Genomic DNA, 12,865 nt, shown 5'->3' with positions numbered 1-12,865 from the left:
CCACCAGCACCATTGTCATCTCAAATCTTTTATAAAGAAAAAAATAATAAAATCTAAATTTTAAAAAATATTAAGCAACTAAAGAATTTAAAGACTATTTATCAACTAGTAGCTTGTTCTTTATTCCTTAAAAAAGGAGATTAAATCCTACATTTAAAAAAAATCTGAACTTAAAATTTAGTTTCTAAAGATTCTTGGTTTCATCATCTTTAGCGGTGATACAACCCAAGGAGTTTTAAAGAGCTTAGTTTAAAAATTCAGTGTCCATGATCTGAAGACATCACTATCAGTTTGAAGAGAAAGGGAAAAAGAGTACAGCTGGATCCAGCAGAAGGCCCAGATTATTTATGCATCCACAAATTTTTTTATGTTCTTCAATTTTTTTTAAATAGATTTTTTTTTCTTTTACAAAGAATAAATGCAATTGCACTTCAGCAAGGAAAAAAAGGTAACCTGAACTTTCAGCATGGGAAAATTCCTTCCCAGATTTTCAGCCACTCACAAAAGCCTCCAGGGTTGACCCCCACAGCCACTGAGACCATGTAGGAGCGTGTCTGCAGCACGCTCTGAGTAAGTGTATGTACACCACAGATCCCATACATTCCAGCACACTGAGCAAGCGCACACACGCTTCCCAGCTCCCCCGGACACGGCCAGCGAAGGAGCAGCAGGCCTGCACACCAGGCACCTTCCAGCCCTGCCTGGCCATCCCCCCGGAAATGCAAAGGGGAAGGAGAATGCGAGAGGAAGGAAGTGGCCAGTGCAGGGCCTTGTACAAAGAAATGTAAGACCTCTTGTGGGGCAGGCCAACCACATACTCCTGGAGTTTTTAAACTTCGAAGAAAAGAACAGCTTATGTGAGACTCCCAGTCCTGCTGTCACCAAGGGAATCACTTACTGTCTCCTACCCACTATCAGTGAGTACCAGTCTTTCTCACATGCTCTGGAATTACAGAGAGAATGTACCAGCAGCATGACAAAGTTCAGTCAGTCACCTATGCTTCTATGCCTGCCTGCATCCTTTCCCGCTTCCTTACCTCCCGCCTTCCTCCATCCTTCCTTTCTCCCCTGCTTTCTTTCTTTCTTAATAATTGATGAGGTTAAACTCTATTTTTCCAGTGTTAAACTATTTCATCAACTACCTCCAACTCTCCCAAATAAAGATGCACAAACACTTTTACTCTAAAACCTTATCCACACAATGACTAAGAAAAACATCCATTTTTCAAATACGTATTGCTAAAATCACAAAGACCAGGAGGGACAAAAGTAAAAGGTCTCCACATAAAAAAAAACTATAGAGCCTGTGCTCACATGAGCTTTTTCAAAATATCCTCTATTTCATGATCTGGTTTGAGGTTAACTTGTCCAGAGACCCAGCATTCAATTAAATATTTTTTGCTTTATTTTTTGAACACAAAGAGTGAAAAAAAAAACATAATAAAAATTTTCTCTGATAATATTCTTGACTGAGAAAAGAAATTATTTTTCCATGTCATAATAAGGTTTTTTCATAAAACTATGTTCTTATCAAAAAAGTACCCCTCTATATCTAAGAAGCAAAACTCTTGTATATCTCATTGCATTGTTAGTATAATTGTACCTTAAAGTCCTATTTACTAAAAAAAAAACAAAAAAAACTCATGAATGCATAATATGCTTAAGTAATATATTAAAAGAACATACAAATCTTTCTACTCCCTGTTTTTTCACTGACTTTTTCATGTGTCAAAGGGCTTAAAATTTTCTAAAGTTAGGAAGATGAACCACTTTATGGAAGGGAATTTTCAAGAATCCCCTGTTTTCCTTCTCCAAACCATAGACACTTTTTTTTTATATATGATAAAAATGAAAGTATGCCATACTTTGTGCAACATTCTAGGTTATAAACAAAAAAGCGTGAGGGATTTTTTTCATGATTTAAAAAAAATACCTGCACCAAAGTCATGAATACAGACAACCGCTTCCCTTGCATCCACATTGCATATGTATACGTTTTTACACTTAACTTCCAACTACAATGATTTTTTAAAAATCTTTTTATCTTTATATAATCAATAATGCCTCTACTATAAGATTACTTCAAGAAAGTTTCTTCAAATTATGAATAACACTTTTAGTTGTTTTTCAATTATACTAACCTAAAAATTTATTAAACTTTAGTCCTTTATCTGCCTTAGCATATCTGTAAATTTTATCTGTAATTCTGAGTTAGGAAAAATACAAAGTTACTCTGTAACCCATGTACACGTTATCACAACTTCCTACTTTATTGCTATATTCAAATTAGATAGACAGCAAGCGTAAGAAGGCTACTGCTTCTTTGAAGCAGGTTTGGTCAGGTGGAAGGAGGAGTTGCTTTGGAGCCTGAACCAAGCTTTACAGCCCTATCTGTAAAAGGGATGAAAGTCAGAACTCTCCTGGCTGTCGTGAGGATACAAGAAGATACAGAGAAGGCCTAGTCCAGTGCCCAACACATCAACTACTTAGTAGGCATCAGCTACCTTTCTTCCTTTTCCCCACCTTCTGAGTCAGAATTCTGCGGAACATGCAAAACCCCACTACAGACTCTTATACTAAGTTAAAGAAATGAAATGCCTGGAGAGTTGGAAATAATCTTCTTTCACCTATTTTTTTCTTGATAATTCTTTCCTCCCTCCCACCACCACCACCACCACCACCATAAATATGAGAGTACACAAAAGTTAAAGGAAACAAGAGGATAAATGCAGGAAAAGTTTACAAGTAAGGGGAAACGGACTGTTCTTCACACACTTAGTTATTTAGTATATGCTTTTCAGTGACTATATCTTTAACGAAGAACTCTGAGAACTTTATGGATGCTATCCTATTAATGCTTATTTTACCCCACAGGAGAGGCCAAAGGTCACATTCTGTACAGAAAGTGAAGGGAAGAGAGACACCAAATCTGGGGAAAGACTTGGCAGCTACCAGGAAAACACTTAAACCAAAACACAGTCCTGCCCTGCAGCAATGGGTTGGCTGAGATCTGGGAAAAACCCACCCAAGTGATTCCTTGAGCTCAACTTTCATTTACCACAAGGCCCACAGTCCTGATCAGGGCTACCTGTGAAATCTGTGTGGCTCAGCTGTTGAAACATCTTTTTTGGTAGTGTTCTATTTTATAGCACAAGGAATGCAACCATTGAAAAAAGCAATGTAACAACAACAACAACTCCAACCTGCTTAGTTAGGCGTGACCCTACTTCTGTCTGTGGGCAAGCATGGTGATGGGAGAAGGTGATGCTGCTGGTGATTTTTAAATGACCTGTTTTTAATCTTCCTAAAAATGGTAACAAAGTATAGATCATTTGGATTGGTGTAAGAATAAGATGGTTGCAAAGGATCATTCACAAACAAATATACTTCTACAGCTTTCCACCACTCCTGAATGGCAACTTTTGATCCTTATAACAATTTCAGTTGACTTCTTTAACTAAACAAAGTAAATGCAGGTGAAGCACACTCATGTTGGACTGAGAATCAGAAGACCTGGGTTCTAACTCCAGCTTTACAATTTAATAGCCACTGAACTTAGGCAAACTATTAAATTTCTTTGAGACTGAGTTTTCTGATCTTAAAAAAAGGAATAATATTAATTGTCCCATCTTCTGCACATAATTATTATTTAGAATAAATGAAATAATGTGTCCAGGAGGTTGGGACATCATCAGTACAATACGAACATAAGATTCAGGCACTTAAAAATACACATATGTAGTATTATTTACATATCAACACATGAAATCATGAAACTACCTTTCTGATCACATTTAAAACAAAAATTAAAAATCCAAGCTTCCCCCATGGCAAATTCTCACATGTTGGTGCACATTAATTTTACGGTAATTAGAAAAACTGAAAATATCATTCTCATTGTAACGGTCCCACACAAATTTTCCTGGTCATTAGGTACAACATTTTCCTATGATACAGATAAAAATAAGAAAGTCTAAAACATGCATCAGAACTCTTAATTTTCATTGACTGAGCTTACTAAAGTATCTATTTTATGAAATATTCTTGATAATAAACAGAATGGGAGAATTCTAACTAAAGGGTCACATTTTAAGAAATAAAATGTAGAACAGATAAATAATCAGGAAATCTAAAAATAAACAAAACAAAAAGTATCTCTAAAATTTAAGGTAATTATTTAGTGAGAACTAGAGGCTTGGGGAGGAAACATACGTCTATTAAATGATGGACATCAAGTTGCCTTCTGGACTTGACTGCCTGCTATTAATGCAAAAGTATCCATTTTCTCTGGTCCACTTATTCTACACCTCAATATGTGACCAAACTCTAAACCAAATTAAAGAAACAGTAATTATATTCCTCCTCCTTTTTGGAAGGCAAAGTAACAAAATCTGAATTTTTCTGTAAAAGAAAATAATTTTTCTTCACTATTTTATGGAAAGGCTAAAGTACATGATCAAAACAGGAAAAGAAAAACCTTAAAAATAATGCTCTGAGCACTCTGCAATTTTGCAGCCCAAAATAGAACCCATACCGTCCATGCCACCAAATGAAAATTACAAGTTTGTAAGCATGAAGTCAAATTATAAAGTAAAAGATTTTTTAAAATATTTTAATGACGATAAATGAAAAGAAAGACTGTTATCTTTACTGGTAGGTGTTTGTTGATTATTTGCTATTATATTTTCTTCAATGATAGTCTTTTGAATGACTATCCAACTAATTTGAACTTGAATTTGTATGTAAAAAGGAGTAATAACTTTGACTAATAAGTTATTTGAGTATGTTTTGTTAAACATAACTGTCCCATTCTTCAAATTAAGAAGTTAATCATAACTTTTGAGAAATGTGTGCTTTTGACTAAAAGTTTTAGAAAACTGGTTTAAAAAACTGGTTTAGACAAGCCCCACTTTTTTAAGACCTCTTTTTTAAGACCTAAAAGAACAATGAAGACATTTTGGTGGTATTTAAAAAGAGTTTTTATAAATATATTTTTGTAATTTATAATTCAACTTTTTTAACAGCCTCCAAAGAAACCAGTTCAATACTATGCTGCTTCTAATGAAACTGATTCTCTGAGTACTTCTGTTATGCAAAATAATAACTGCCTTCCACAGTATAGAATTTCTAAATGAAAATGCATATTCAAATCTTAAATTTTCTATAGAAAATCAAAGCCTTCACAGAATCACTTGCTAACTTTATTAGTGAGAGGGGACATCCAAGCAGAAGTGAAGGAGGGTAAATTTTGCATTAGATGGTCCTTCCAGCAGCATGCTCACTGGAGAAGCGACTACAGGTACCTGTGCCCTGGCTTCCACAAGATTAACCACCTGCAAGAGTTATGCATCACTCAGGCAAGTATCATTTCACTCGATTCCCTTCACTCTAAGGTTCAAACATCCAGTGATTTTCATTTGCCCTGTCAGGACTGAAATCCAGAACAACTGTTGCTCAGTTAAAGATTTCCTCCTCTTCCCTCTTGATACCATCTGTCTAAAAGTACTGTCTCCCACAAAATAGACACACACACACACACACACACCCCTCCCCTATGTGTACACACTCCACTGAATCAGAGATGATACATTTAGCTCAGATAATGTCCTCTAACAATTCTGACCAATCACTCATCTACTTTTGAGGATTTTATTAGCAGACTTGGAAGAATGATTCAGCAGTAGCGAGCAAATATTTTAAAAGTTGAAAGTATCAAATATTTATAAATAGTTCTTATAGAAATATGATTGTCACAGCTTTCTTGACTTTTAATAAATCTGTCCAAATTACTATCCTTTTATGTACATTTCAATGTCATTTACATACCCCCAAATGAAAAATTGGAGGAATCTCCATAAAATAAAAATATTTACTCAAAATAATAGTGAAATGTTGATTTTGATATGCAATTAGTTCTAAATCTTCCAATGTCCTTTAAAATTTTTTCTTCTTGAGGAAAATATTGCACTTTAGATCATTACATATAAAAGGTGTTGTACAAATATTACTAATCTTCTTTCATCTTCTCTATATGAATGATAGTCTCAGGTTAACATAATAGAAAACAAAACTATGAGACCATCTCTTACTGGTTATCTTATACCCAGCCATAATAACAAAGAAACATAATTAAAAAAAAAAAAAAAAAAAACCACAATTCGGCAAATGTATTACATATCACCAAATCACCTTTTAGAATTAATGTTTAGATGTTTAGCCATTTAATACTTTTATAAATCACTATAATTTAAAATTGATATGAATTTGGCAAATTGGAAAAAATCAAGCAGTATATATCTATTTTGCTTTATAGATTTCAATGGTTTTTCAAAATTTAACTAAATAATGTAAAAGCATCAAATAATCTGCCTTTTAAAATGCAAACTAGAATTTAAATCTGAATTATCAAGTAATTTTTTTCTTTATTGCTTCTATTTTAATTTTAATACTTAGCTCTTAAAGGTCACAAAAACATGTAATTTTCTATGGCATTACCTAGAACCATATGAAAAAACTATTAGCCTTTTTTAAAATGGGAAACTAAATGTCTAACTAAAAGCCAAATGAAAAGTAACCTTAGAGTTTGAGAGAGAGATATGTATATATAAATATACATACTATATCCACACATGGAATCCATCTAATTAAATCCAGACATTAATTTCTAATTCAACAAATTCTTGAAATAGGAGACTACCATACGATTTTAACCTAATAAAGTCTTTTCTGTTGCTACAAAATTAAAAATTGATGCACTAAAAGTCTTTGTTGCAGGGAGGACTTGAGGTTGGGTGGTTGTTGGGTTTTTGTTTTTGTTTTGTTTTGTTTTGTTTTGGTATTTAATTCAACTATACACAATGTAGTACATACAAGCAAAATACAATTGAGATACTGTTTTCTTTAACATTCCTATAGGAGACCAAATTCATTTGCATTGGAGAGAAGACAATTACTGATTTTTAACTCATGAAAGACAAATTCATAGCTTTTTCCTACACTACCTCATAGTATTCTCACCATCTCAGTGAAAGCATGTCTAGCACCACTTAGTTACTTCCTAGAAGTGGGCAGAAATTGCATTTTTCAAAGTTTTGTTTCTCACAGAATCATTCAACTTTGGTTATAAAAGCACATTCAGGTTAGTATATGTCTCAACTCAAAACAATTTATACAATATGTGTATGTGCGCACACGCATGTGTGTGTGTATGTGTGTAGACACATATATAATTTTTTTTTAACCAAACTCTCATCAACATCAAAAATGGAATTTCGATCGAGGAAGTTTCCACAACTCTTAAAGCCCTTTTTAGTTTTTTCTTCTTTAAGAAATCTTTGATTCATATATACTAGCAAGAAATATGAATAGAGAAAAAAGATCTGAAGATTTTTATTTAACAGAGCCTGAAACCAACTTAGAAAGTAAGAAAAAATAGATGGTTTGTACATGGTTTACATTACAATAATTTACATTTAATAAGAATGAAGCACATGTGGCAAAAGAAAAAAGTTTTCTACTTCTGGTCTGTCTACTATAACAGCACATATAAAATGATGCTAGAATGATATTTAACAAAAGATCCAATTGGTAAGCAAATGGCATGCCAGTATTTTCATAACTTAAGATAAAAACATCTCCTCCCAAGTACCATTAGCTTAAAAAAATCTATTTGGAATGTAGATATTAAAACTGATTCTTGAGAACAGAAAGAAGTCAGAACAATATAAAGAAAATGAGCACTAATTGTGGAATGGTTTTTTAAGTAAGCAAGCAATGAGGATGAACTGTTTTCTTCACATTTTCACTTCAACTAACAAAAAAACCACACATAAAACTGACTTAACGCTGACAAATGTACTTCTAACTTGTTAATTTTCATGGAAGTGCAACAAAAGAACACCAAAATAGTCACCATGTAACATAAAAGCTTTGGTTTCAAATGTCACAGTACCCTGCTTTTTGAGAGTCCCCACCGTGGTAGAGCCCTGTACATGAGAACATACAGCTGCCTCCTCCCAGGAGTCTGAGCTCAGTACACAATACTAGTCATTAGCTATCTCTCCCTTAGCCTGCAGTACCAGTAACTAATTTCTGCATTTTAAACTAATAAAGGAAAGGAAAAAAAGATTAAAACCATCCAATCAGAAATGATGCAACCCTCTACAGCAGCAGCTTATGCATACATTTGGTATGTCAGACGTCTTCAGTGTAGTGAATCATGCACAGCGCATTTTAATCTACCTCCTAGGTATTTCATATCGCCCACAATGTTCAAAGAAATCATGTACTAATAGGGCTGTATAGGTTCTAGATTGCTTCTATTTAATTAATGCTAAAAATTTAGGACAAGTTTTCAATTCTGAGCTCTTATATAAACATAACAAAATTATTTAAATGACATTCCAGCTAAAAGCAAATAACCTCTACATTTTGAAAGAAAAAAGTTTAAAAGTAGTTTATTTATGAGAAGTTTCAGATGTTAATAACTTTAGATAAACTAGTATTTCACTTACATTGCAATATTAAATAACATACTTAGCAACATGAAATGAGACACCAACTAACCAAAGTTAAAATTCTACTGATTTTTACTAATTATAATCCAAAAAGAACTCAAAACAGCTACATAGCCAACCGAATTAGATATTTATAGAAACACAGCCCATCAAATATTTTGAGTGGTTCTTCAGAACCCTGTTCAATATATTCATCAAATATTCAAGTGTTATAAGGTAATAATTTTAACCTACAATAAATACTTAATATATCAGAAAGATTCAACTTAGATTTCTCAAGCCAAAAAAAATTTTTTATAGTATAAAATTTAAAATACTTAATTGAAAAACCAATCAGTTACACTTTACATCTTTTCCTAGAGAGAACTAGCTTAGTATTACACATGAAACTGCAAATCATTACTTTTACCTCTTTTTTTAAAGGTATTAAGTAGTTTTCTGATATGCCACAGAATCATTGGCAAACAAAAGATATTCTGTTGCTTAGTTAAAACATATCTGGAAATGTGCATACATTTTTAAAAACCCCTTTAACAAAACATCTATGTATTTATGAAATTAGGATAGTTTGTTTTAAAATCTATTCAATCCTGGCAAAAATCAAGCAAATGGTTACATTACTGAGTATCACAAATTGTAAAGGTGGTAAGTCAAGCTCCTTCACTTAGTCTCCAATTCAGCTACTTAATGACTAATGGTGAAGAAATGTATGTGAATGGGATATAAACTAAATTACGACACATAGGAGAAAAAAAATCTAGAATGAGTAATAAAGGGCCCAAATTTAAAGTCCACAATAAACTTTAAACAAAGATGTTCTCCCTCATTCTCTCCTCATAGACATTCTCATGTAAGCAAATCACTGTGGAGAAATCCAACCTCCACAAAACTTTTTACTCCTTCATTAACAACAGTGCACTTAAACATAATTATAGATTTCACAGTGATATTTGTTTAGCCTCAAACATATCTTAAAAGCAACAACAACAACACAACGCTCAGAAGCAATATTCAGTAGTCTCAGTGACTAAAAAAAGTCTGGCTTTTAACTGCCATCCAATCCAAACAACCTACTTGTTTAAAGTGCTATGCAAAATATCGACCCCTTACTGAATTATTTTATTATTCAACATTAACCCATCTAAAAAAGAAAACTAATTAATCGCGAAGTTTAGTTAAGCAATTTAGCTGACACAGTAAATATTTACTCTTAACATCTCACAGGAAGTCTTGACAAGCATTTGTTGCCATTGTGCTGGGGGTAGGGGTGGGGGTAGGGGTGTGGGGGAGGCAAGTTTTCATAAACAAGTTAAACGGTCCCAGCGAATTTAACACAGCTAGTGATCGCCACCCCCAACCCCCAATAAGGCACCAGATATTTTCCAAGTACAGTAAACACCTTATATAATGAAAGTAAAAAATGTAACTTTCTAAACTATTTCATCTCCACTAACAAAACAAACAAAAGCCTTTTTTTAAAAAACTATAAAAGCACATTTTTAAAAACTGAGTGTATTTTTGTATTTATACGTAAGCCCAATCACAAAATAACTAAGCAAAATATATTTACCTGAGCTTTTTAGAGACTGAGTAATCAACTTCCATGATTTTCCCATGCAATTCCACTTTACCTTTAAAACAGAAATTAAAGCACTCAGAACCTTCCCGAGATCAAACGGGCGGGGGTCTAGGAGGGGCACGCACAGAACTCCACGCTCCGACTCCGCCTTCGGGCGCCCTCAAGGGGTCTCCTACCCGGTTCAAGCTGGGCAAACTTGGTTCCCAGTGGGAAGAAAGGTGGGCGCCCCGTGTTCTGGGACGAGGTGTTAAGGGTGCGAGCCCCGATCCCGACCCCAGGTATGGCTGTGGGTGGCATTACCGGAAAAACAAATTTAATAAAGAGCGGCGCCAATTTGAAAGGATGAGCTCATTTGAAACTCAAGCTGCAGGGCTGGCGCGGCCCCCCTCTTCTCTCAGCCCCCACCTCTCCATTCCGCTAACCCGGGCCCCAAAGGCTCCACTGTGCTCCCCTCCTTGCCCTCTCCTCCGGGTTGCCCCGAAGAAACGCGCCGAAGCCCCCCGGGGTCCGTTTCTGCGAGAGCCCGGTCCCTGCCGGCTTCTGGTCACCTTGGCCTCTCCGCCGCCCCGCCCCCACCCCGCGCGCCAGTGGGGAAGGGGCTGTGGCCCGTCGGAGGTTCTGGGGGCGCCGGCTCGTGGCCTGGGGGCGAGCGCGACTCCGAGCGGTGCGTGTGCGAGAGGGAGAGTTGGTGAGTGCGCGCGCGCGCGAGTGTGTGTGTGTCGCTCTCCGTCTCCCGTCTGGGCTCCAGCGCTCTCGCGGGCCCCCCGGTCGCCTCTTTCTCGGTTCTCAGCCCGGGCCCCCACCGAGTTGAGACAGGGTACCTCGTAAAAAGGTGCTTCTGGCCGAGCGGGAGGCGGGGGCACAGGCGGCGGAAAGCCCCCAGCTCCGAGTTCCTCTCAATAAAATCGGACAAAAAATTCAGAGAAAAATAGGAGCGCTTGAGAGACGAGCGAGAGGAGACTGAGGTTCGGGAGAGGACCGAGAGAGATGTGCCGTCGTGCAGGGGCTGGGGTTAGGGGAGCCCTGAAATCTCGGAAAGGATCATCGGGGTGACACCGAGGGGGTGCGAAAAGTGGGGGACCCCGGGGCGAGCTGGGGAGGGGGCTCGAAAAAAGAGTGCGGTTCAAGGGACGCCACAGGGCGAGAGGTCCTGGGCACGAGGCACGGGAAGGGGTAAGGTCCGGTCAAGGGAGGAGAAGCAGGATTGGGGGGGGTCCCCTGACAAAGGGGGTGACAAGAAGGTCAGAGAAGAAGGGGTGACGGGGGCTCTCTAAGGATGGGGGTGGGGGAACTCTGGAGAGCAGCTCAGAGACCAGAGGAACGAATGGTGCCCCCAGAAAGACAGCGAGCCTCGGGGACCCTCGGAGCCGCACGGGGGTCGCCCCAGGGCTGCGGCTCGGAGGGCAAGGGGTGAGTCCGGAGCTGGGGGGGAGGGGAGCGGGCCGTCCCAGAAGCGGGCCGGCGGTGAGAGTTGAAGGTCTGGTGCGTGGAAGTGAGCGTGCGGGCGCCGGAGCCCCCGCCGGGCGCCGCCCGCAGGGCTCGGCCTCCCTCCGGGCGCCGTCCCGGCCTGAGCTGGGCGAGGCGAGGGGGAGGGGGACAGCGCCGACTGCTCACCCGAGAGGGTCTCGATGGCGCGGATGGCCCAGTTCTGGTCGGGGTAGTCCACGAAGGCGTAGCCGGACTTGAGAAGGACCTGTCCCGCCAGGGGCAGCTTCCTGTCCCCGAAGAGCTGCCGGAGGTCGTCGGCGGTGACGGCAGGACTCAGGTTCCCGATGTAAAGCTTGTTCATCATCCGTCTCTTCCCCGAGAGCCCGCGGCTCCCCCGGCCCGGTACCCGGCGCTCCTCGCCTCCTCCGCTGCCCTCTTCTCCCCTCCTCCGCCCCCCCTCCCCGCCCTCCGCCCGCCCGCCACCCACCCCCACCCTCAGCCTGGCTCCCCCCACCGCAGCCGGCCCGGCCCGCCCGGGGGCAGAGGCGGAGGCGGGGACTCGGCGCGGCTGCCTCCTCGGGGCAGAGTCCCGGGCCGGGCGGCGGCGCGCGGACAAAGCGCTCTCTCTGCCTCCCTCTCTCTCCCTCTCAAGGCGGTGGCGGGAGGAGGAGCAGCGGCGGGCGGCGGCAGCGCACCCCGCGTGTGTCTGTGTGAGAGTTTGTACGGGCGTGTGCGCAGCTGAGAGTGAGCGAGCGAGCGCCCCCTCCCCGCCCCGCGCTCCTGCGCCCCTCGCCTCGCGCCCCCCACGCTCCGAGCGCTCCGTGCGGCTACCCAGGCTTCTGCCCCGCGCCGGGCGGGCGGAAGCGGGTTGCGGCCCCGGGCTGGGGCTCCCGAGCTCCAGAACCCCGGGCAGTCGCGGCGCAGAGGCCGGGCGAGCGGCCGGGCGGGGAAGGCGCGCCCCAGGCGCGGGTGGGAGTGCGCGAGGGGGAGCGGCTGGCAGCCGCAGGCGTGGGAGGGCGAGGGGCTGTGGGAGAGCGTGGAAAGGGGTGTGCGCAAGGTGGACCGGATGTGAGGGCGCGGCTGCCGGTGCCGGCGGGAAGGTGTGTCTCGGAGGTGAGAAGCGAGGGCAAGCTGGGAGACCACAACTTTGGCGGCGAGTTGGCCGAGTCCGGCGTCCTGCGCGGTCCCGGGCGCAGCGCACGCTCCGAGACCCGCTCCCCGCCCCGCTCTCCGGGGCAACCGGTCGGCGCGTGTGGTCGAGGGAGCGCGGACGGGAGTCGGGACGCTTGGGGCCGGTGACTGGCCGGGCCCTACCGGACCGTGTACCCCGGGGAAGTTGCTC

General features: G+C 41.0%; 1 protein-coding gene across 4 annotated transcripts in view; it reads right to left on the bottom strand.

The window, feature by feature from the left end:
- Positions 1-12,001, bottom strand: part of IGF2BP2 (insulin like growth factor 2 mRNA binding protein 2) — a 146,335-nt gene extending 134,334 nt beyond the window's left edge. Inside the window, exons 1-2 of one of the 4 annotated variants that reach the window (XM_074366594.1) lie at positions 11,710-12,001; positions 10,087-10,147 (exon numbers count right to left, since the gene is read on the bottom strand). In XM_074366594.1, the coding sequence (XP_074222695.1) occupies positions 10,087-10,147; positions 11,710-11,887 (239 nt within the window). In that variant the 5' untranslated portion in view covers positions 11,888-12,001. Of the gene's footprint in view, positions 1-10,086; positions 10,148-10,643; positions 10,787-11,709 lie in introns of those variants that run through there. The other 3 variants (XM_074366591.1, XM_074366603.1, XM_074366598.1) reach the window with 3 other exon arrangements.
- Between the last annotated feature and the right edge of the window lie 864 nt (positions 12,002-12,865).

The sequence above is a fragment of the Camelus bactrianus genome, chromosome 1, assembly GCF_048773025.1.
Source record: "Camelus bactrianus isolate YW-2024 breed Bactrian camel chromosome 1, ASM4877302v1, whole genome shotgun sequence".
NCBI classification, from domain to species: Eukaryota; Metazoa; Chordata; class Mammalia; order Artiodactyla; family Camelidae; genus Camelus; species Camelus bactrianus.
The sequence above is the reverse complement of the archived record's forward strand: the minus strand, read 5'-3'. Positions and strand labels throughout refer to the sequence as shown.